Below are 26275 nucleotides of genomic sequence, written 5' to 3' on the forward strand. Positions count from 1 at the left end.
AAAATGGTAAAATCTTTTAATATATTAATAATTTTTTAATTACTATATAAAATTAGAAGTGTACATCTAATATGGGACGGAGGAAGTAACAATTACATGAAACTCTTAGTAACAAGTTAGTTGGGAATATTTGAGAGACAGAGAGACAACATGTTTCAATTAATTAAATTGCAGTACCATTACTGCTGAAAAAATAAAAAATTACCATGAGTTAAATCTATTGAAATGAAGTTTAAATAATAATACAACTTAGTCATGGTAAAACAGCTCTAGAAGTCAATATAAGAATGGACTAAATGTACATGACTTGTTAAAATCGCCACATCAACAACAGCAGCATTGTAACAACCCCTAAAATGTTGTATGTCGGTATTTCAATTCTCGACAAAAATAATACAGCCTCTGTATTTTGGGCATAACTTTTCATAGGTTGGTCCAAATTAGGTAATTCAAATTTCGGGGTAATCACAACATCCTTACCTACAACTTTCATGAAGAACATAACTACAAATTCGGAGTATAAGTAGGTCAAATAAATTAATCTTTGCAAGATATAGTGCTGTGACGGAATTGAGTGTTGATAGAAGAAAATTCATATCTCACTGTAGGTTGCTCCAAATTGGTTGATTCTTGAACGATATGAAACTAGACTTCCATATCTACAATTCTTATGAAGAAACCAAATCCTAATAAAAAATTTATCTTATTCAAACGTAGCTTCGAAAATGAGTATTCTGTTAAAAAGAACTCATCTTACCTACCATGGAAACATCTAGATGCATTTGACATCATGCATGACATAAATTGTCCTCCATTTAACATCATCCATGACATCAATATATTCCATTAAATTTTTAGATTTTTCTTTATAATTATTTTATTTATTGTTAGGTCCCTCTTTCCCACCTATAAATACCCACCTTATTTCCTCATTTTATTCATCAAGCTTTCCTAAGCATTTCTTCTCTCTATATACTTCTTCTCAAATATAGTTTTAGTTTTAATAGTATAAAAATACTACTCCGGTTATTCTTATACTCCGGGTAGTACACAAAACGCTCCGGCGAGAAGAAAAGGCTAGAGATCCAAGAGTATTCCAATTCGGAGTAAACCTTCGGATTTAAGGTATGTAAGGCTTTCATAGCATTGGATTGAGTTCGTCCATGCGCCCAATATTTAAATTTATTATAATTGAGTTATAGTTGAATTTTATTCAAATCTTGAATTCTAGATGAATTAATTCTTCTTCTATTGAGTTTGATATATTTATGCATTAATATTATTATTATTGTTATCTCTCATATTATTGGAATTATTGTTCATGGCTACTTTCCCATGAATCCTAATTGATTTGATGTTCATGAATATTTTTACATATGTTTTGAGTAAAGATGTTGGCTTTTTATTATTTTTATTGATAAAAAGAGAGTTATATGAATTAATACTATACATGTATTTTATTGAGTTTTGAAAGAGTAAAAGAGTTGAATTTGAATGAATTTGAGAAAATGATATTTTGAGCAAGATGTTTTGATGAGATGTAAATGATGTTTTTGGAAGTATAATGATTGATGAACATGAAATGAGATGAGTTTGATGATTTAAATTATAGTCCAATGAGACTAGATGATGAGTTTAATATGAGCACATATTTTGGGAGTAGTATTGAGCACCGAGTTGGGTAAGAGTTTAATTGACTCAAACCCCAGAACTACGTAGCCAGCGTAGGATGGAGGCTATGCCTCTTAAGTCCCAAAAAGAGGACTTTGATGAATGGATCCAAGATGGTGATGTCCTTTACCCTGGCAAGGTATTGGATGGATGTGGCAACGACATCGCTTCGTTGTATCATCGCTAGCTCATAAGTGATGGTTGTCGGTTAGAAAAACTCCCAACTGAGTAAGCATTGCTTATTACTATTATTTTTATTATTATATTTTAAACTTGCATTACATATTTATGTTGAGATGATGTTGAGTTCTGAGCTGAGTTTTCTTGAGAGGAGTTTCTTGATATCTGTCCTTACCTTCCTGCCATTTTACATACTCGTACATTCCACGTACTGACGTCATTCGACCTGCATCGTTTTATGATGCAGATACAGGTGTTAGAGATCCTCAACAGGCGCATCGTTGAAGATCATTTCCTTTCAGCTATTTGGTGAGTCCTTCTTGTATTCGAAGGAACTCCTTATCCTTTTATTATTGTTGAGTGTGATGTTTCTTTTGAGGTAGCCATGGACATGTCATTGGCACCATCTAAGAGTATTAGAGGCTTCATAGACAGAGTCTGATGATGTAATCGGAGTAGTTCTCCTTAGAAACTACTTCTTCTAAGAATTATCTATTTTTCCTTTGATTATGACAATCCCACATTAGTATTATTAAGTCTTCCGCTGATGAACAAATGAGTAATGAGACCAAGTGATTCTCTCGGAAGCCAGAGATGGTTTCTGAGTGCCGGCCACGCCTAGGGTACCCTCTCGGGGCGTGACAAACTTGGTATCAGAGCACAGAGTTCAAGAGTCCTAGGGTGTCTATGAAGCCGTGTCTAGTAGAGTCTTGTTTATAGGTGTGTCGTGCACCACACTTATAATCAGGAAGCTATAGGACATTAGGAATTATTTCACTTCTTTCATAATCTGAGTTCGTGCGATAGAGTTTAACTCTACAAAAGCTTTCTTTCTAATTCGTGCGTTTACACGTTTCAGACATGCCTCCTAAACGTTCAGCTAGTCAGAGGAACGCTCCCAGCACTGAGGTTCCACAGTCAGTGATGCCTCCACGGAGAACTAGGGGCCGACCTGCAAGGTCTACTGAGGTACCCCAAGTACCTACTGTTCAGACCACTCCTACTTCTGAGGATGATTTTCGAGGAGCGATTGCTATGCTCACCCAGTTGGTGGCTGCTCGAAATAGTAGCCAGAGTTCACCAACTCCTAGCTCTAGTTATCAAGAGTCGTCTGCTGCCATGAGGATCAGAGATTTTCTGAGAATGAATCCACCGGTCTTCACGGGTTCTAACGTTGATGAAGACCCCCAAAATTTCATTGATGAGATGTGGAAGATACTAAAAGCGATGCATGCTACAGAGATTGAGGGTGTTGAGTTGGTGTCTTATCAACTCAAGGATGTCGCAAATGTCTGGTATAACCAGTGGGAAGAAAGTAGAGGTGAAGATGCAGAGCCTGCTCTTTGGGATGAGTTTGAAAGAGCATTTCTTGATAACTTTTTTCCCCAAGAGCTACGTGAAGCAAAAATTGAGGAGTTTGTGAACCTCAAGCAAGAGAGTATGACTGTGAAAGAATATAGTTTGAAGTTTATTCAATTGTCCAAATATGCCCTAGAAATGATTCCCCATATGAGGTCTAAGATGAGGAAGTTTGTCTCTGGCCTAGGCAAACATGTAAAGAAAGAATGTAAGGCAATGCTAATGATTTCTGACATGGATTTTTCTAGATTGATGGTGTATGCTCAGCAGGTTGAGGATGATAAGAAAAAGGACCGAGAAGAACACCTAAGCAAGAAGGCTAAGTCTGCTGGGCATGAGAATGAGCAGAAGCAAGGGAAGGGTAACAAGTCTTTCTTTCAGAAAAGGTCTTCCAATTATGCACCTTCCCCAACAAATACTTTTACACCTAATACCAGGTATGATCAAAGATCTCTAAGTCACCAAAACTTTCGATCTCAAGGTTCTCAATCCCAATTAAGTATGGCTCAAGGTTCTAGAGGGAAACCACCATGTGCTAGATGTGGAAAGCTCCATTTGGGAGAGTGTCGTGTGGGCACCAGTGCTTGCTACGGATGTGGAAAGATAGGTCACTTCCAGAATGAGTGTCCTTCAAAAAGGCAGGGAGATGGAAGTAGTAGAACTCAGTTTTCTTCTGCAGCTCCACAGAATAGAGGTAATCATAGAGGTGCAGCTTCAAGTGCAGGTGGGGGAACCAACCGTCTGTATGCTATGGGTAGTCGCCAAGACCAAGAAAACGCACCCGATGTTGTTACTGGTATGCTTCGAGTCCTTTCTTTTGATGTGTATGCATTACTTGATCCGGGTGCTACATTATCTTTTGTGACTCCTTACTTGGCTAGTAAATTTGAGATCCTTCCTGAGTGTCTTCTTGAGCCTTTCAGTGTGTCTACTCTTGTTGGTGATTCTATCTTAGCTGAGAGGGTCTATAGAAATTGTACTATGTCAATCTATTATAGGGATACCATGGCTGACTTAGTTGAGTTGGACATGGTTGATTTTGATGTGATTCTTGGTATGGACTGGCTTTATTCTTGTTATGCTTCGATTGATTGTAGGACCCGAATTGTCAAGTTTCAATTTCCAAACGAGCCTATCTTAGAGTGGAAGGGGAATTCTGTAGTGCCTAGGGGTAAATTTATTTCCTACCTTAAGGCCAGAAAATTAATATCTAAGGGATGTATATATCATATAGTTCGAGTCAAAAATATTAATAATCAGACTCCATCTCTTGAGTCAGTTCCCATTGTGAATGAGTTTCCTGAAGTCTTTCCTGAGGATCTACCCAGAATTCCTCCTGATAGAGAGATAAACTTTGGTATTGATATCCTTCCTGATACACAACCTATCTCCATTCCTCCTTATAGGATGTCTCCTGCTGAGTTGAAAGAGTTGAAAGAACAACTGAAAGACCTCCTAGATAAGTGGTTTATTAGGCCAAGTGTCTCACCCTGGGGCGCTCCTGTCCTATTCGTGCAAAAGAAAGATGGGTCCCTTAGAATGTGCATTGATTACCGACAACTAAACAAGGTCACCATTAAAAACAAGTACCCTCTCCCTAGAATAGATGATTTATTTGACCAACTTCAGGGTGCCACATGTTTCTCTAAGATAGACCTCAGATCAGGCTATCACCAGTTGAAAGTGAGAGAATGTGACATCCCGAAGACGGCTTTTCGAACCCGCTATGGTCATTTTGAGTTTCTTGTTATGTCCTTTGGATTGACAAATGCTCCAGCAGCTTTTATGGACCTCATGAACCGAGTATTCAAGCCATACCTAGATACGTTTGTAATTGTCTTCATGATGATATTTTGGTCTACTCTAGAAGTAAGAGTGAGCATGCTAATCACCTTAGGATTGTCCTTCAAACTCTTAAGGAGAAGGAGTTGTATGCTAAGTTTTCAAAGTGTGAGTTTTGGCTTGAGTCTGTAGCATTCCTAGGTCATATTATATCTGGGGATGGAATCCAAGTTGATACTCAAAAGATTGAGGCAGTTAAGAACTGGCCCCGACCCACCTCTCCAACCGACATAAGGAGTTTCTTAGGTTTGGCTGGTTACTACAGGAGGTTTGTTGAGGGATTTTCATCCATATCCTCACCATTGACTAAGCTGACTCAGAAGAAGGCTAAGTTTCAATGGTCTGATGCTTGTGAGAAAAGTTTTCAAAAGTTGAAAGCTAGATTGACTACTGCTCCAGTACTATCCCTACCCAAAGGAATGGATGGTTTTGTAATCTATTGTGATGCTTCAAGAGTTGGGTTGGGATGTGTATTGATGCAGAAAGGTAAGGTCATTGCCTATGCCTCCAGGCAGCTTAAGACTCATGAGAGGAACTACCCCACTCATGACCTTGAGTTGACAGCTGTGGTATTTGCTCTTAAGATTTGGCGTCACTATCTTTATGGTGTACATGTGGATGTGTTCACAGACCATAAGAGCTTACAGTATGTATTCAGCCAGAAGGAGCTGAATTTGAGGCAAAGGAGATGGTTAGAGTTGCTCAAGGATTATGACATGAGCATTCTCTACCACCCAGGTAAAGCAAATGTAGTTGCTGATGCTCTTAGCAGGTTATCTATGGGGAGTACAACTCATGTGGAAGAGGAAAAGAAGGAGTTGTCAAAGGAAGTGCATAGACTTGCGCGTTTGGGAGTTCAACTTATTGACTCTAGTGAGGGTGGTACAATAGTACGAAATGGAGCCGAATCATCTCTAGTTGCAGAGGTGAAAGAAAAGCAAGATCAGGACCCTATTCTTCTTCAACTGAAGGATGAGGTTCATAAGCAGAAGGTAATGGCTTTTACCAAAGGGGGAGATGGAGTGTTGAGATATCAAGAAAGATTATGTGTTCCAAGTGTTGATGGTATTAGGGAGAGAATCATGAAAGAAGCCCATAATTCTAAGTATTCCATCCATCCAGGTTCAACAAAGATGTATCATGACTTGAGAGAAGTATACTGGTGGAGTGGAATGAAGAGAGATATAGCAGAGTTTGTGTCCAAGTGCCCAAATTGCCAATAAGTTAAAGTTGAGCACCAAAGGCCTTGTAGAGTGGCTCAGAATATAGAGATACCGGAATGAAAGTGGGAAATGATCAATATGGACTTCATTACCGGTTTACCACGAACCCGCAAACAACATGACTCTATTTGGGTGATTGTGGATAGGATGACCAAATCAGCCCATTTCTTGTCGGTTAAGACTACGAACACTGCAGAGGATTATGCCAAACTGTATCTTAGAGAGATTGTTAGACTGCATGGAGTTCCTTTGTCTATCATCTCTGATAGGAGAGCTCAATTTACTGCTCAGTTTTGGAAGTCATTTCAGAAGGGCTTGGGTTCAAGAGTGAACCTTAGTACTGCTTTTCATCCGCAAACAGATGGTCAGGCAGAGCGTACGATACAGACTTTGGAGGATATGTTAAGAGCCTGTGTCATTGACTTCAAAGGTAATTGGGATGATCATTTACCTCTTATTGAGTTTGCATACAATAATAGTTTCCATTCGAGTATTCAAATGGCTCCTTATGAAGCTCTGTATGGGAGGAGATGTAGATCACCAATTGGTTGGTTTGAAGTTGGTGAAGCTGAGTTGATTGGACCATACTTGGTTCACCAAGCTATGGAGAAGGTGAAAACCATACAAGAGAGGTTGAGGACTGCTCAAAGTTGCCAAAAATCCTACACTGATGTTAGAAGAAGAGATTTAGAGTTCGAAGTGTACGATTGGGTATACTTGAAAGTTTCACCCATGAAGGGTGTGATGAGATTTGGAAAGAAAGGGAAGCTTAGTCCCCGCTACATTGGTCCTTATCAGATTATGAGGAGGGTAGGTAACGTAGCCTATGAATTGGAGTTGCCTCCAGAATTAGCTGTTATTCATCCCGTGTTTCACATCTCTATGCTTAAGAAGTGTTTGGGAGATCCTTCACTTGTTGTCCCAGTTGAGAGCATTGGGGTGAAAGAGAGTTTGAGTTATGAAGAGATTCCAGTTCAAATTCTTGATCGTCAGGTTCGCAAATTAAGAACTAAGGAAGTGGCATCTGTCAAAGTCCTATGGCGAAATCAATTTTTTGAAGAGGCTACATGGGAAGCTGAAGAAGATATGAAGGCTAACTATCCTCATCTATTTATGCCTTCTGATGACGATATTCAAGGTAATATTCCTTACTTCTACCTTTGAGTCGATGTTTATTCTTGAGTTTGAGTCATTAACCATTTGAGTATCGGAGTTGATGTATTGATGATATTCATTCTTTATGTCTCCTATTTTCATCTTCATTCGAGGACGAATGATCCCAAGGGGGAGATACTGTAACAACCCCTAAAATGTTGTATGTCGGTATTTCAATTCTCGACAAAAATAATACAGCCTCTATATTTTGAGCATAACTTTTCATAGGTTGGTCCAAATTAGGTGATTCAAATTTCGGGGTAATCACAACATCCTTACCTACAACTTTCATGAAGAACATAACTACAAATTCGGAGTATAAGTAGGTCAAATAAATTAATCTTTGCAAGATATAGTGCTGTGACGGAATTGAGTGTTGATAGAAGAAAATTCATATCTCACTGTAGGTTGCTCCAAATTGGTTGATTCTTGAACGATATGAAACTAGACTTCCATATCTACAATTCTTATGAAGAAACCAAATCCTAATAAGAAATTTATCTTATTCAAACGTAGCTTCGAAAATGAATATTCTGTTAAAAAGAACTCATCTTACCTACCATGGAAACATCTAGATGCATTTGACATCATGCATGACATAAATTGTCCTCCATTTAACATCATCCATGACATCAATATATTCCATTAAATTTTCAGATTTTTCTTTATAATTATTTTATTTATTGTTAGGTCCCTCTTTCCCACCTATAAATACCCACCTTATTTCCTCATTTTATTCATCAAGCTTTCCTAAGCATTTCTTCTCTCTATATACTTCTTCTCAAATATAGTTTTAGTTTTAATAGTATAAAAATACTACTCCGGTTATTCTTATACTCCGGGTAGTACACAAAACGCTCCGACGAGAAGAAAAGGCTAGGGATCCAAGAGTATTCCAATTCGGAGTAAACCTTCGGATTTAAGGTATGTAAGGCTTTCATAGCATTGGATTGAGTTCGTCCATGCGCCCAATATTTAAATTTATTATAATTGAGTTATAGTTGAATTTTATTCAAATCTTGAATTCTAGATGAATTAATTCTTCTTCTATTGAGTTTGATATATTTATGCATTAATATTATTATTATTGTTATCTCTCATATTATTGGAATTATTGTTCATGGCTACTTTCCCATGAATCCTAATTGATTTGATGTTCATGAATATTTTTACATATGTTTTGAGTAAAGATGTTGGCTTTTTATTATTTTTATTGATAAAAAGAGAGTTATATGAATTAATACTATACATGTATTTTATTGAGTTTTGAAAGAGTAAAAGAGTTGAATTTGAATGAATTTGAGAAAATGATATTTTGAGCAAGATGTTTTGATGAGATGTAAATGATGTTTTTGGAAGTATAATGATTGATGAACATGAAATGAGATGAGTTTGATGATTTAAATTATAGTCCAATGAGACTAGATGATGAGTTTAATATGAGCACATATTTTGGGAGTAGTATTGAGCACCGAGTTGGGTAAGAGTTTAATTGACTCAAACCCCAGAACTACGTAGCCAGCGTAGGATGGAGGCTATGCCTCTTAAGTCCCAAAAAGAGGACTTTGATGAATGGATCCAAGATGGTGATGTCCTTTACCCTGGCAAGGTATTGGATGGATGTGGCAACGACATCGCTTCATTGTATCATCGCTAGCTCATAAGTGATGGTTGTCGGTTAGAAAAACTCCCAACTGAGTAAGCATTGCTTATTACTATTATTTTTATTATTATATTTTAAACTTGCATTACATATTTATGTTGAGATGATGTTGAGTTCTGAGCTGAGTTTTCTTGAGAGGAGTTTCTTGATATCTGTCCTTACCTTCCTGCCATTTTACATACTCGTACATTCCACGTACTGACGTCATTCGACCTGCATCGTTTTATGATGCAGATACAGGTGTTAGAGATCCTCAACAGGCGCATCGTTGAAGATCATTTCTTTTCAGCTATTTGGTGAGTCCTTCTTGTATTCGAAGGAACTCCTTATCCTTTTATTATTGTTGAGTGTGATGTTTCTTTTGAGGTAGCCATGGACATGTCATTGGCACCATCTAAGAGTATTAGAGGCTTCATAGACAGAGTCTGATGATGTAATCGGAGTAGTTCTCCTTAGAAACTACTTCTTCTAAGAATTATCTATTTTTCCTTTGATTATGACAATCCCACATTAGTATTATTAAGTCTTCCGCTGATGAACAAATGAGTAATGAGACCAAGTGGTTCTCTCGGAAGCCAGAGATGGTTTCTGAGTGCCGGCCACGCCTAGGGTACCCTCTCGGGGCGTGACAAGCATACACAGTGAAATCCCATTAAATGGGATCTAAAGAGGGTAAAGTATCGCAAATCTTACTACTACCTCGAAAAGATAGAGAAATTATTTTCAAAAATCGCAACATCAAATAAAACAATTAATTTTTCGAAAATTAATCCCTCAAAAGAATCAACCAAAAAAAAAAAACTTCTAGAAAAGGTGAGGAGTTTCATCAAAGGAGATCAAGTCATTTTTGGGTTGAATATTGAGGGTATTTTCATCTAGCAACCAATTCTCTAAGATGACAGACAGTGGCATTTGCACTTTCACACGTTCATTTTCTTCCTTCTTGATTTCAACTTTAATAGCCTCAGCCTTAGGAGATGCTGTTTGAGACAACTCATCTGAACTTGATGATTCAAATGACTCCAAACCAAATAGTGACTCCAACGCTTCCATCAAACCCATTCCACCTGTTACAAACAAATATTATTAATTAATTAGAAATGTCTTCCTACTTCCCTCTTACTGTTTAAATAGTCGATCAGATTTACTTTTTAATATATGCACGTGCCTTGGCCCAACAAACAAAATCAAGCTTGTTCATGAGGGATCTTGTTTTACAAGTTTTAAAATTAGGTCTTGCGACTGACACCTCAAAAGTCAGCTCAAAGAAAAGAGAATTGGCTAAACCTTATACGTAGACCATTCATCTCATTAATGTAAATGTAAATATAAGTATAGATTCTTCAAATTATTAGAAATAAAGTTTACATATTTAAAATTTACGTAAAAGGTACTACAAACATAGTACTATGATCACGTAATTGAGAACAAACCTTTGCTTTCAGCATTTGGAGTCCCATCATCACATGAAGATGAATCAGTTGTTGCAATGTTGTTAGATGAAGTTTTTGAACTTTCAGAATTGTTTGTGGAAGAAGTTGATCTCATCCATCCTTGTAGCAATCTGGCTATATTCTCAGTACTTGATGCATAAGTAGTAGAAGAAACTTGTGGATTTTCTTGTTTAATATTATTGTGTGGGCTTGTTAAGTTTTCAAGTGATAAAGCATTATGTAAAGCCTTTTTGGCCATGTTAATATCAGCTTGAAGTGTTCTTTCCCATTGGCCCCTAGAAGTTGATGGATTTGAAGATGAAAAATGAGTAAGCCCATCATCCGATCCAGGCAATTGATCTAATTGAAGCCTTTTCAGCTTTTTCTTTAGATGAGTATTCCAGTAGTTCTTTATGTCGTTATCTGTTCTTTCTGGTAGATACGAAGCTATTGCAGCCCATCTGTTCCAAGCTCACAACAAGTCAGAGGTGAAATCAGAAATTTCAATAAAAAGTAGATTTTCAACTTAAAGTTCAATTTTACGATAGGTGTTTCAGTAAAAAGTAAATTTTCAACTTAAACATAAAGTTTAATTTTACAGGAGGTGTTATAGTACTGCTCATCCTTTTGTATCAGAAGAATTTAAAACTTACATACATTAATTCACACAATAAAATATTTTTTAATAGTATTATTTTAACATGTTGGGTTAATTTCTAGGTAGGGTGAATTAATTCTTACATTATTGATTTCACTTATTATTTATGAGTATGAGTGGTTAATTACTTATATTTTAAGCGACCTCATAGGGTAAAAATCATTTTCCTATCACTAATATGAAATAAATACTAAAAAAAAAAGGTAACGCTAAATGTTTTTCATTAAAGATCGATATGCCAAGTCATGAAGATCTAGAGGTGAAGAGAATAATAGTTTGAATTTTGTTTCAATAGATGATTTCAGAAGATCAATAGGTTCAGGATGAGTAATCTTATCGTACGTATACATTTTTAGTTTTAAATATTTAGGAGTAGGTTTTATGTGTTGAAATTAATTAAAGAAAAGATTAAGAGAATACTTGTTGCCTAAAAGAGCTTGAAGCTGGATAATCATTTTCTCTTCTTGATCTGTGAAGTTACCCCTCTTTATCCCTGGCCTAAGGTAATTTGTCCATCTTAGCCTGCAGCTCTTGCTACACCTGCGCAAACCTGGAAAAAAAAAACCACACACAATAACAAAAATGAATCCTATTAAACTTATCATACTTAGAAAGATCCAATATAATTAACTAGCAGGGGTGGAGCTACAAGTGGAAATTAAGTAAATACTCTTAGTCAATTTTTTTATATATATTGGTGATATCTCACCAGTAGGGTGTATTACAAATTCGAAGATCTTAGAATACCTAGTTTTTTTTATTTCTTATTTTCTTTATGCCTGTTAATTAGTAGAGACTCGTTAACTCATTAGGATTGATAAGATAAGGTCTAGCCTCCTTGTTGTACTTATCATAAATTCGCTACAAAAATGAATTCCATCATACATGGGTAGAACTAGGAGGCGTAATTGGTTTGCCGAAAAATTATACTGTATATATAAAGTCAAATAAAATAATCAATATATAAATTGTATATGTAATTTTTTTCATATGTTTACTTCTTTATGGTCTGAATCCACTTGATAAAAAAAAAATTCTACTCCGGCACTCCCTTCATACATTAAAAGATTCTAATATAGGGACAGAAATAACTTTATATTATGAGGATTCACATCTCAAGAAGGAAGTATGGAAACCTGTTTTAGTGAGAAGAGATCTCCAATTCCCTGGACCATGTTGTTGTACATAAGAGACCAACATTATATCTTCTTCAGGAGTCCATGGCCCTTTCTTCACTCCTACTTTATCACAACAAGGGACTCTACCCATCTCAACACTACTTTTTCTCTTCTTTTTCCTTGTTTGTGGATTCCAACTTTTTTCTTCTCTTCTTGTAAAAAGCAGAGATAAGTGTCTAAAGGGCTAAGGCTTTTATTTCTATTTTATGAGATTAGTTAAAAAGGTGAGAGAGCATTCAATGGGGACTGAGAAAAAGTCATCAGTTGATGGTCTCACTCCTCAAAACCGCGTGGCATTCAATGTTAACATTTACTTCTGCTTTTAATTTAGCAATAGTAGCAGCAGCAACACTTTGTATTTTTTTACTACATCCCCTGCTTAATCAAGTAAAATCTATTAGGAATCTAATTAGTAGCTCAGTTGGTTAACCACGTGGACTTTCAATCTGATCCTCACCTTATAATCATCTCCTCCACTTTCCGAACCCCAATTTTTTTTAATAAATAAATGAATTGACTTCAGCCTATTTAGGTCTGCTTCTTGCAATTCATTATATTTCCATTTGTAAGAGCATGTTTATGGAGATAATTCAAAGTGTTACGCTTTCCAGGATGATGATGCACTACATAATGCTTTATAATACAACAACAATATACACATCGAAATTTTACAAATAGAGTTTGGGGAGGGTAGAGTATACGCAGACTTTACCACTATCTCGTAGAAGTGGATAGATTGTTTTCAAAAGACCCTCAGTTCAAATGCAGCAAATCCAAGTTCAAGGAAGAAGAAAATAGTGAAGAAACATAGCAACTACAAGGGGACAGTGCAAATCCTACAAGAACGGACAAATAACAACAAAATAGTGTGATAATCGAAATACAAAAAACAACAAATGATGATAGAGATCACAATTAAGAACTACAATAATACAACTAGTGCAACAACAAAATACTAACAAGCCTAAACTCTCGAAAAGCAAGACAATACTCCACTACCTACTAACATTCTACCCTAATACACGTCATCTACCTCTGTCTATCTAAGATCATATCCCCAGTAACCTATCTAATTTATCTCTCCTAATATTTCTTCGACTTACCTCTTTCTCTCCTTGTATCTACTATAACCAAGCTCAAGCATCTTCTATCATGGGAGTCCTGTGTATAGGAAAATCCAAGTCATTTTGTATATTATGCTTGTAGCAAATTTGATTAGAAGGCAGTATAGGGGAATACAAAACATTCATATGCATATTAATCAGGAGGCAGGACCCTCCATAGTCCATTTAATGAATACGATAAAGGATAAATACTGAGCATAAATACCTTTTAAAATTTATTGGAGTCTTACCACCCCCATATTTAGAGTCCGTTTGGAAGCTGTTTTGAGCTTTTTTGAATTTTTGATTGATCAATTTAAAGTTATTTTGTACTTAAAATAAGCCTAAAAATAATTGAATTTGTTTGACTTAACTTATTTGAAATCGTTTATAAGCTAAAAACAGCTTATAAACCAAAAAAAAATAAAATTGGGTTACCCCAAAATTTTTTTTATCTTATAATAAATAGTTTTCAATTTATAAGCAGCTTAAAAAATACTTATTCAAACAACTCTTAGCATTAATCCTCAAGAAATTAATGTTGTATAAAGTAAATTTAAGTAATGTATAAAGTAAATTTAATTACTTGACAGCATTTTACATTTTTGTAAGAAGAACATGAACTAAATGAATTTAAAACCTATAAATGTACTTCTTTTCTTTAAATTTCTCTCACTTATTCCTATGAAAAATATTTTTTAAAAGTTTACTACTCTCTCCGTTCATTTTTACTTGTCCATTATACTATTTTTAAAAAAGGGTCAAAATACCCTTGGACTATTCGAAAAGGTTTAAATATATCCCTCATTCACCTATTGGGCTAAAAATACCCCTCAGTCCGCCTTTTTGGTCCATTTCTACTCCTGAAACTAATAGCCTTTTATTTATTTTTACCTTCTATTTCTAATGGGTCTTTTAATTGGGCTTTTGGGCATTGAGTATAGATATAGGTCACGGCGGATAGAAGAAAAAAGATGGGTTTGAATTTAAATTTTTCCAATAGAAAGATGACATGTGATACTTAATAATTAAAATAAAAATAAAATAAAAGGTTGTTAGTTTTAGGAGTAGAAATGGACCAAAAAGGTGGACTAAGGTGTATTTTTAGTCCGACAGGTGGATGAGGGGTATAGTTAAACCTTTTCAGATAGTCCAGGGATATTTTTGACCCTTTTTCATAATATTTTGATATGTCCAACAATACTTGTCTAGTTTATAAAATCAATGAATAATCTACCATGATGTGTCTGTTTTGCCCTTGCTATTAAATACTACTAGTATATGTACCCGCGCGTTGCGCGAATATTTTAAAATGTAATAATATTTTAATTTAAGAATAACTAATATATGTCATTATTGAGTAATAGAGTGTATGTGTAATCATATATAATATTTTGATTTCACATAAACACTTGATGATAATAAAATTTTACACTAATTTATGTGCAGTGTGAATATGATCTTCAAAGACACCAAATATTATTCTAACAACTTCACCTTCTCCTAGTGTATTGAAGATTAATAACGTATGTGGATGTTCTGAATTGATATTTGTGCTAATTAATTAAATTTTAAATTCATAGATCAATTTTGAACCTTGTGCTAAAAATAATGACTTTACTTTTTGCTAAAATTTACATATAATTTGTAAAGCATATTGCAACCTTTTTAGCACACTCCTCCTCTCTAGTTCAATACTGTAAAATAAAATAATTTTCATTTAATCAAGAATAATTTCATGAAATAAGGATGCACAACAAAATAAATTTCAAAAAAAATATCTTTTTAAAAAATATTCAAACTAAAAAATCTAGTATTATTTTGATGATGACTTATGGCACTATATTTCAAATTAATTCTTTTAAAAAAAAAATAATTTGATAATTAGATCGATCATTTAAAATTTTATATTTTAATTGTGTTATATTTTATGATCAAAGAACTAAATAAGAAGATGTAGCTTTACATAAACGATTATTGTAGATGTATTTTAAAATGAAGGAATATTTGAAAAGCAATATTGTTAATTGTCTTGATTCCGAAGAAAAGCTAACAACAAATGATATGCCATCATGTAGCTTCAAAATTTGAGTAGTGTGTAATTATTTTTGTAATTATCCACACCAGGGGCGGAACTACAGCGGTGCGAGGGGTGGCGACCGAACCCCCTTCGTCGGAAAATTGCACTATATATATACTGCGAATTTTTTTATTCATGTACAAATATTATTTTTGCATCCCCTTAACAAATGGAGATTGTGGATTAGTGGATAAGGCGCTTGAGATTGAGCACTTGGTCGCAGGTTCGATTCTCAACAATGACACATTTTTTACTTTTTTCATCCCGTCCCTTATTTTTTAATTTTCTTGAACCCCTTATCAAATATTCTGGTTCCGCCCCTGATCCACACACATATAGTACCTTCATAATATTTATCATCCTCGTAACTTTGCTTTCCATTTTTTAATCTAGTCTATAATCTTGTACTCCGATTATTTCAATTATATAACACACTTTTTTTTAGTAAACCACCAAATGACATATTTTTATATTGAGTAAAATTAAATATTAAAATATCCGTTTCACCTTCAATAAGATGATTTATAGTTTAGTCACAAAAACACATATGATATATTTTATATCATAAAATTTTAAAGTATTCAAATATTTTTTTAAAATCGTTCTACTCAATGAATTAAATTGCTACGTAAAATGCAATTGACAACAAATCTCATATTTCTTTTTGGATTTTTTTCTTATTTTTATTCATCATTTGTTCTCTTTCCTTTCTAATGGAAACAAAAAACTAATCCAAATTTAAATATTTTATCTTTTAAGTGTAATTCATATTTAAATTTCTTATTTAATTCTAATACATTTTATACCAAATCGGTTATAAATTAAAATAGGTTTTAAAATTTTTGCGATCAATATTCCGTGAATTAAATATAATATTATTTCAAGTAAAAATTATAGTTTCAAATTATATTTAAATTAATGGCAACTACAAATTCTATAGTTATTTTAAAATTGTATAATTTAATCCCACTTTTCCTAAGTATTCTGTAATATTCTTTATATACACCTTTTAAACTTAATAAATGAATTAAAATAAAATTTAGAATTCAAAGTAGTTATAATTTCTCAACTTTGTCCTTAATAAAAGAAAGTATCTTTTCGATTTTAGTCTTTATCAACATCCTAAATATTTAAGGATTAGAATTTGAAGTAAATTATGTTTTTAAAATAACATGGAATATTATAAATATTATTATCATCGCATTGATTTTTTTAAAAAATAAAACTTCAAAATTAGAAGACAAAATAGACAAAATGAAAATAATATGAAAATTTTCTAATATGGACATTAACTACCCCAATCGAACCTCACCTGCATTAACTATCCCGCGTTATTTTTATTACCTAATTTTTTTCACACACTAACACTACACACGCACACAACCAAATTCACAGAATCACGGCAAATTAGGAAATTTAGTTTTGTCTTTATAAAATGATTTTATATTTATAAAATGATTTAAATATATGCGTTGAAATGTTTTTAAAAATTTTATTAAATAGATAATCATCCATGTGATCTAATACAGTTAGTGTTTTTCAGTTTTTACTTTTATTTTTTATGTTTGCAATTTTTATTTTTATTTTAAGATTTTAAATTAATTTTGTTAATTAATGATAATTTCTTTTTTGTGTGATGCTGACATATGGAATTTTTTGCTTCTCCTATTATATATAGATTCATTTTTCAATGTTGAGATGACATGTATTTAATAAGGTTGATTTGATAAAATTACCCTTATCATTCATTGTTTTTTAATCCTGGTGCCAAATTAATAGTTGTCGGACAAAGGGAGTAATTCAAAAAGAGCCCTTTGTATTACACAAATTTTAACTCTTAGATACTTCATAATATTTAAAATATTTGAAAATTGAAATTTATATATAAAAGGATATATATATATATATATTATGACTTCAATCTTATTTCTGTGTATAGGATTAAAAATAATTGAATTAATTCATACTGTCGTAATTCAACATACATTTAAATTTAAGAAGAAAAAAAATCAAAAAGTAACTTAATTGTTAATTGAAGGTTTCGACACTTTCTAGTTTTTCCTGCACGAGAATATCAAATCCAAAAGATAGAACTCTTTTTAATGTTGTTAGCAGTTAGATTTTATTATAAAAAAAATGATCTTGCCATTTCACGCCTTCTTTTGCAAAAATAAAAATGAGTCACACTTTTTGGAGTCCAAAGTGAATCATAAAGTCAAAAATTGAACAGTACTGAACTAGTTTCTATTTGATTTTGGCTTTAACTTTTATCAAATCGAAAATTAACTCGAATTAAGCTGACAGAATACCAATTTACAAAATATTGTACGCCACACAAATTTAATTATCTTTAATGGTTAGATCCAATCGAGCATTTGAAATTGATATAAATTCGACAGCGAAATTTGCTATACATTATTAGTGGTGGTCCATGATTTTGTTGGTGAAATGAATTGCAAAAAATTGAGACGTCACAACTTGGTGAGCCAGCCACATTAAATTTGCCTTCTCCATCTTTTTTCTTCACAATATATGAATTATGAAGCAACAGATTGCATCAAACTTCCTTTTGTTGCTACTCCCATGCATCTATATCTCATTTTCAGCATCTTCCTGTATAGCAATATTTAAATCAAGTATGATTGCTCATTGTATGTATTAGAAAACATACACATCTGTCTCTCTAGATACTTGTTTTAGAATATGATGAGCCCACAGTGAACTCAATAATAAATATTATGTGCCCCCGAGTTAGTACTTCCTCCGTCCAATAATACTTATCCACTATTAATTTTGCACAATTCTTAAGAAACTATAAATAGGATGTGATTTTACCATATCACCCATTAAATATAATAAATACAATGTCTTGAAAAATGGAATAGGAAAATAACTACTAATTAGGAACTAAGTTAAAATTATCTCTTGATTTCATAAATTAGACAAGTATTGTTTTTAATATGGTAGACAAGTAAAGATGGACACAAGGAGTATTAGATAGTGACTGAGAAGGGTACGTAACGTAACTACACATAACAATAAAAACAAGAAATTAATGATGAATAAAATTTTATAGCTAACAACAAAAGTTTCGTGCTAATTCCATTAGCTATAGATTACCGACAGATTAAAAGAAAACATATTTAGCTACGAATTAGTTGGGGATAACCAACAAATTCAGGAGCTAATTTTAATTTATGTGTTTTAGTAGTGTAATAACATACCCAGAGTGTTAGGATTTGTCCTGAATTTCCTATTTTATTTGATTTCTTCACGTTTGTTTTCCAATTCAGAAAAAAGGTGTTCTTGGTACAAAAGGTTTTCTTGGTGGAAAATGATTCTTCTATATCTATCATTTTATTGGAGAAGAAGTTTTATTGACGAGGGGGTTAAAATTACAGTACCTCACATTAAAAAATCCTCTTAAATTATGGAAGAACCTAAAAGAAAGATATGACCACCTGAAGTTGGTCATCCTTCCACAGTCACGTCATGATTGGCTCAATCTGAGATTAATGAATTTTAAAAATATAACTAAATATAATTCTGTCTTATTTAGAATTATAGCACAGTTAAATGTATGCTGAGAAAAATTACTCAGCAAGACAAACTTGAAAAAACATACTCCACATTTCCACCTGCGAATATGCTCTTGCAGCAGCAATATCACGAAAAGGGTTTTAAAAAATATTCTGAATTATTTTCTCACCTTCTTATTGTTGAATGCCACAATAAACTGTTAATGAAAAATACATGATAGTCGGCCCGTTGGTTCTTTGCCACTCCCTGAAGTGAATTAGGCAAACTATAACCAACGAGAAAGAGGTCATGGCCCCAATCGTGGTCATGGTCGTGGTCGAAGAAGAAATTATAATCATGATACTCGGCTAGCACTGAGAAATGATCAACAATATAAAAAGAAGAGTGAAAAGCAAGAAACTATACCAAAGAAAAATTCAGAAAGTATATGTCATAGATGTGGATGTATGGGGCACTGGTCATGGACCTGTCGGTCAGCAAAACGTTTGGTTCAGCTATATCAGACATCCTTGAAAAGGGCAAAAAATAATCCAGAGACAAACTTTATCTCTGAAAATAATATTGAGCCTATGCATCTAGATGTAACTGATTTCTTCAATTTTTTCAGAAGAAAATATGAATATTGATAAGCCTGATAATATTTAAATAATTTTCTTTTTATTTGTCTGTATTAAATAATATGTTTATATTTTTCTAATTCATGTAAATAATTAAATTTGTATAATGAGTTATGTTTAAATTATAACGTTTACCTTCTTTTTTTTTTGAAAAAAAATATGGATATGCCTCAAATTTTGTTTGGATCAATAATCAATCTCGAAGATGTTTGTGTAATTGATAGTGAAACGACTCATGCCATTTTTAAAGACGAGAAATATTTTTCTAACTTACTTAGAAGAAAAGCAAATGTTACAATAATTTCTCGTAATTCAAAAATTATTGAAGGCTCCGGAAGAGCTACTATATTTCTGCATAAGGGGATAAAAATTGTTATAGAAGATACACTATTCTCTTCTAAATTCCAAGAAACTTATTAAGTTTTAAAGATATCCGCAAAAATGGATATTATGTTGAGATACTAAATGAATGAATATTAAATACTGTAACACCCCGAAATTTTTTTCGCAAAGACTCGAACATTTCTTCACGTGTGTGTAGACTCGAACCGAAGAACTTGTAATTTTATATATGAGTTAGGATCAATTCCTAAGTATTTGAAGTGTGTTAGATGTGTTTAGGGTCATAAGTGATCTCTAACACCAAACCGAGTCCAAAGAATTCCAATCGATTAAGTTTTCGGATGAGTTAGTATAAGGGTCAACTTCAAATGATCATATCTCCTAGAATATAACAAACTGGGTGTCCCACGATCTATCAAATTAAAGATCTTTGAGTCTTCATTCCAACGCCACCAAGATTTCAATTTTTGGAGTTCGGAGTCAAATGTTATGACCCTTTTACTACAGACTAGTACTGCAGAAATTTCAGGCCTGGACTCTAACTCCAGAAAATTTATGCTTGGCGCTGAAAGGGAGCGATGTGCCACTATAGCGCCAGAAACAAGCCTCAGTAGTTTGTTCCTTGGCGCGACGCGACGCTATGAGGTGTGCAGGGTTTTTAAGCCCATTTTCCAGAACCCTGAAAATTTAGGCTTGGTGCTGCAAGGGCGTAAAGCGCCACTATAGCGCTAGAAAACAGCCTCAGTAGTTTGGTCCTTGGCGCGATGTGCCACTATTTGGTTGCAGGGTTTTTAAACCTATTTTGACTTGGCGCGCCACTATAGCGCCAAGAGAGTTTTTGCCCAGTTTTTCAGATTTTCGAGGAAGGGCAAATTGGACTTTTTCCCTAATTATATATACTCTAGCCTTGAATGATTTGGACCATTTTTTTCAGCCTTGTGCCTATCTCTAAAAATCCCTAATCTCCATTCTCTTCTCTCCCAAACATCTCCAACAAGATTTGCCCTCAAAAGCTCAAGGATTCAAGATCTTCAAGTCAAGTCTTGATTTCCGGTGAGATGATCTTCAAGCAAGGTATGTAAGGCTAACCTAAAATATGGATTGAGTTCTTCCATATGCCCATAGATGTGTTGGATAGAAGTTGTGAAAGATTTGAACCTTCTATGAAGGATTTCTTGAAATTTCCTAAACTATAGAATATTATTAAAATGTGTTAATGATGTTCTTGAGTTGACTTTGTTGAGAGTATGGATTCATGTATTCATTCACATGAACCCAAGATGAGATTTCTTTTTGGTCATACTTTATCTTAAGGATAAGATTGATGGTTTTTATGTATAATAAAAATAATATTATTTTCATAGTGAAATGAGGTATTCTTTTACATGAGTTTGATGAAATTGATTTTGAGTTATATGAGAATTGAGATAATTATGAATGTGAATTGCATAAAAAGAAATGAAATATTGGTAGAGCTAGAATGTCACTTTTATTTCTATAAATGGAATATAGAATTAAATAAGAATTTTGGAGCAAGATGTTTGATAATGATGTGAATGATGATGTTTGACAATGATGTGAATAATGATGTTTGATGATGATGTAAATGGCGATGTTTGATGATGATGTGAGTGATGGTTATCTTTAAACATATGTAGAATGATTGATGAAGAGGTATGTTGATGATGATGCTTGAGGTGAAGTGGATTGGAGTCTAATGTGATTATTTGATATGTGATTTGCATAATTTGATTTGATTGAAGTCTTATGAACATTTTGAAAATAAATGATCTTTTGAGAAGGAATTTTAAATAAATGATTTGTGAACATTTTTGCATAAACTATTTATACACTATTTTGAGTTTAAAGAGTGATTATTTTCATCTTTGATTTAGAAAGAGTTTAAGCATAAATTGAGTTAGAAAAAGTCTCTTAAATTCTCATTTTTGAACATGAGTATTTTGAGTATAAATGAGTTGAGCATTTTTACTTTAAAATATCGATTTTTGAGATTGAGTTGAGATAGTATCAATTTTAAAGAGAAGAGTTTGATGATTTGAGATGAGTCGATTTGAAAGAAGGTCCAATGAGGCCTGATTTGATTTGAGTTTTGAAAAGAGTCCAATGAGACTAAATGAGTATTTTGAGTATTTTACTCACTTGATAGATATGAGCATATTGAGTCTTGGAAGGAGTATCAAGCACCGAACTGGGTGAGAGTATAGTCCATACTCGAACCAATAAACTACGTCGCCAAACATAGGAGAGGATTGAACCGTTAAAATCAGATGCTTCCTAAATTATTGTCCTGATATGATAGGACTTGATTAGTTATGGATCAATGATTGTTGATTCGTTCTTACCCTGGTAAGGTATGAACGAACGTGGCAACAACGTCGGCTTGTTGTACTATCACTCGCTCATATGGTGATAGTTGTCGGTTAGAGAAACTCCCAATTGAATGGATTGTGCTTGATATGATTGGTTTGATTGTGATTGTAGATGATTGAGTTGAATTGTAAAACATTGCATAATTCTAATTTGCATATCTATTTTTTGAGTTGATTGCATATGATTGGATTGGATTGGATTGGGTTGGGTATGTGATTGGATTGGATTAGATAATATATGATTGAATTAGAGTTGATGGTATGTGATTGGATTGGATTGGATACGTGATTGGATTGGATCGAATTGTATATGATTGGATTGAATCGGATTGTATATGATCGGATTGAACCGATTGTATATGATTGGATTGAATCGGATGATATATGATTGGATTGGATCGGATTGTATATGATTGGATGGGATCGAATTGTAAATGATTTGATTCAACTATATTGTACATGATTGGATTGGATTGTATGGTATATGATTGGTCTTTGTCTAAAAATGTATTCTTACCTTAGACTTATGACAATTTGATTGAGTCTCCTTTATCTTTCTGATTTGAGATATTTGAACCAACGTTATTCTTCCTTGAGGTTTATTTCATTCTGCCACATTACATACTCGTACATATCAGTACTGACGTCCATTTGGACCTGCATCGTTTCATGATGCAGAGACAGGTTTAAGAGATCGTCAATAGGACCATTGAGGATCTATACACACTCAGTGTATTGGTGAGTCCTCCCCTACATTCGGAGGACACCACTTATGTTATTCTTGAGTCGAGTTAGCCCTTTTCATTTTAATTTGAGATAGCCATGAACATGTCATTGACACCAATTAGATAGTAGTGATAGAGGCTTCATAGACTAGATAGTGATGGGTTGATTGAGTATTTTCTTTCCTTGAATTATTCTTGTCAAACTATTTTTAATGATAAAGATTGGAGTTTGAATTGTTCGCCCATGGCCTTTCTTTCTTGAGTTAGATCATTGATTTAGATTGCCCACTAAATTATTTCTTTATTTTAAGTTTTCTGCTGATTGATTAATATTGAATGGATGTGTGATTGGATCAAGTGGTTTGCTTGGGAACTAGCAACGGTCTTCGAGTGTCGGTCACGTCTAGGGTACCCTCTCGGGGCGTGACAAATACCTTGGTATAAACAAGAGTGTCTTAGGCCAGAAATATACTTTAAAAAAATTATCAACTTTGTCCTCTGGCCTATATTATGCAAAAATCAGTGCAATTAAAACATATTTGATAGTAAACCAGAAGTTTACTAATTTAAATACATTTGTGTTATGTCATGATCGAATAGGTCATCTTGGATCAATAATCATGAGACAAATTCTTGAAAATTCTACTGGACATCTGTAAAGAACCTGAATATTCTTACGAATAATAAATTTTCATGTGCTGCTTGTTAACAATGCAAATTAATTGCCAGACCATCAACTCTAAAGGTTGGCATCCAATCTCCTGCCTTTTTAGAATATATACATGGAGATATATGTGGACCTATTCATCCACCTAGTGGATTATTTAGATATTTTATGGTCCTAATAGATAGATCATCAAGATGGTCTCATGTGTGTCTCTTATCATCTCGCAACCTGACATTTGAGAAGTTATTAGCACAAATAATAAAATTAAGGGCGCAATTCCCAGATTATCCAATTAAGGCTATTCGCCTTGATAATGCTAGAGAATTTACATCTCAAGCTTTTGATGATTATTGCTTATCAATTGGGATAAAAATTGAATATCCTTTTGCTCATTTCATACTCAAAATGGCCCTGCAGAGTCATTTATTAAGGCCTACAATTGATAGCAAGAATTCTACTTATGAAAACAAAATTGTCGATTACTGTTTGAGGTCATGCTATCTTACATGCAGCAGCATTTGTACGTCTCAGACCAACAAATTATAATAAATACTCTCTATCACAATTAGTATTTGGTTATGATCCAAATATAGTCCATCTACAAATTTTTGGTTGTGCGATATACGTGCCTATAGCACCACCATAACGTATAAAGATGGGCCCTCAATGAAGTTTGTGCATATATGGTAGGTTTGACCCACCCTCCATAATTCTCTACTTTGAACCGTTGATAGGAGGCTTATTTACTACTCGATTTGCAGATTGAAGGTTTGATGAAATAATTTTTCCGCAATTAGGGGGAGAGAAAAAAGAACCTGAAAGAGAAATTGCGTAGAAAGTTTTATCACTATCTCATTTTGATCCACGTACCCGCACATGTGAGCAGGAGGTCCAGAAGATCATCCACTTATAGAAAATAGCAAATCAAATACCAGATGCATTTACTGATTTGAAACGGATAACTAAGTCACATATCCCTGTAGTAAATGTGTCTATCCGAATTGATATCTAAAAGGGACCATCTACTAGTATCACAACTTCTGAATCTCAAACACGCCTGAAGCGTGGTAGACCACTAGGTTCAAAGGATAAAAATTCTAGAAAGAGAAGCGTGAGAGATAATAAAGATGATACTACAAAAGAACCTCTTGAAGAAGGTCAAGATTTGAGTAATCCTGATATTTCTGAAGAAATCAGTGAACCCGAGACTCAAATAAATGAAGAACTTTCAATAAGTTCTACCGGTGATGAGATAAATTTAGATATATCGAAAATCTCGATTGATAATATTTTTGCATATAATGTTGCATTTAACCTCATGCAAGGTATTGAAAGTTTTGAGTCTAAATCTATCGAAGAATGTCGACGTAGATGTGATTGGTCAGAATGGCAAAAGGCAATTCAATCAGAATTAGATTAATTGCTTAACGTGAGGTTTTTGGACATGTAATTCAAACCCTGAAAGGTGTAAAGCTAGTTGGCTATAAATGGATTTTTGTGCGAAAATGAAATGAAATTGTAAGATACAAGACATGCCTTGTTGCACAAAGATTCTCTTAAACACCCGCGGTCAACTATGAAAAAATATATTCACCTATTATGTATAGAATAACTTTTCTGTCACGCCCCGAGAGGGTACCCTAGGCGTGGCCGGCACTCAGAAACCATTTCTGGCTTTCGAGAGAACCACTTGGTCTCATTTCTTATTTATTCATCAGCGGAAGACTTAAGAATACTAATGTGGGCTTGTCATAATCAAAGGAAAAATAGATAATTCTTATAAGAAGTAGTTTCTAAGGAGAACTACTCTGATTACATCATCAGACTCTGTCTATGAAGCCTCTAATACTCTTAGATGGTGCCAATGACATGTCCATGGCTACCTCAAAAGAAACATCACACTCAACAATAATAAAAGGATAAGGAGTTCCTTCGAATACAAGAAGGACTCACCAAATAGCCGAAAAGAAATGATCTTCAACGATGCGCCTGTTGAGGATCTCTAATACCTGTATCTGCATCATAAAACGATGCAGGTCGAATGACGTCAGTCGTGGAATGTACGAGTATGTAAAATGGCAGGAAGGTAAGGACAGATATCAAGAAACTCCTCTCAATAAAACTCAGCTCAGAACTCAACATCATCTCAACATCAATATGTAATGCAAGTTTAAAATATAATAATAAAAATAATAATAATAAGCAATGCTTACTCAGTTGGGAGTTTCTCTAACCGACAACCATCACTTATGAGCTAGCGATGATACAATGAAGCGATGTCGTTGCCACATCCATCCAATACCTTGCCAGGGTAAAGGGCATCACCATCTTGGATCCACTCATCAAAGTCTTCTTTTTGGGACTTAAGAGGCATAGCCTCCATCCTACGCTGGCTACGTAGTTCTGAGGTTTGAGTCAATTAAACTCTTACCCAACTCGGTGCTCAATA

The 26275-nt window shown here is 33.9% G+C and overlaps 1 protein-coding gene across 1 annotated transcript; it reads right to left on the reverse strand.

Moving 5' to 3' along the window:
• Positions 1–9761: 9761 nt before the first annotated feature.
• LOC129875156 (myb-related protein 306-like) lies at positions 9762–12562 on the reverse strand. Its single transcript, XM_055950596.1, has 4 exons — positions 12321–12562; positions 11605–11734; positions 10527–10987; positions 9762–10160 (listed from the first exon to the last, which is right to left on the reverse strand). Exons 1-4 carry the CDS (start codon positions 12451–12453, stop codon positions 9898–9900), a joined length of 987 nt encoding a protein of 328 aa, XP_055806571.1. The 5' UTR covers positions 12454–12562; the 3' UTR covers positions 9762–9897.
• Positions 12563–26275: the final 13713 nt, after the last annotated feature.

This window comes from Solanum dulcamara, chromosome 11 (assembly GCF_947179165.1).
Source record: "Solanum dulcamara chromosome 11, daSolDulc1.2, whole genome shotgun sequence".
In the NCBI taxonomy this organism is placed as follows: Eukaryota; Viridiplantae; Streptophyta; class Magnoliopsida; order Solanales; family Solanaceae; genus Solanum; species Solanum dulcamara.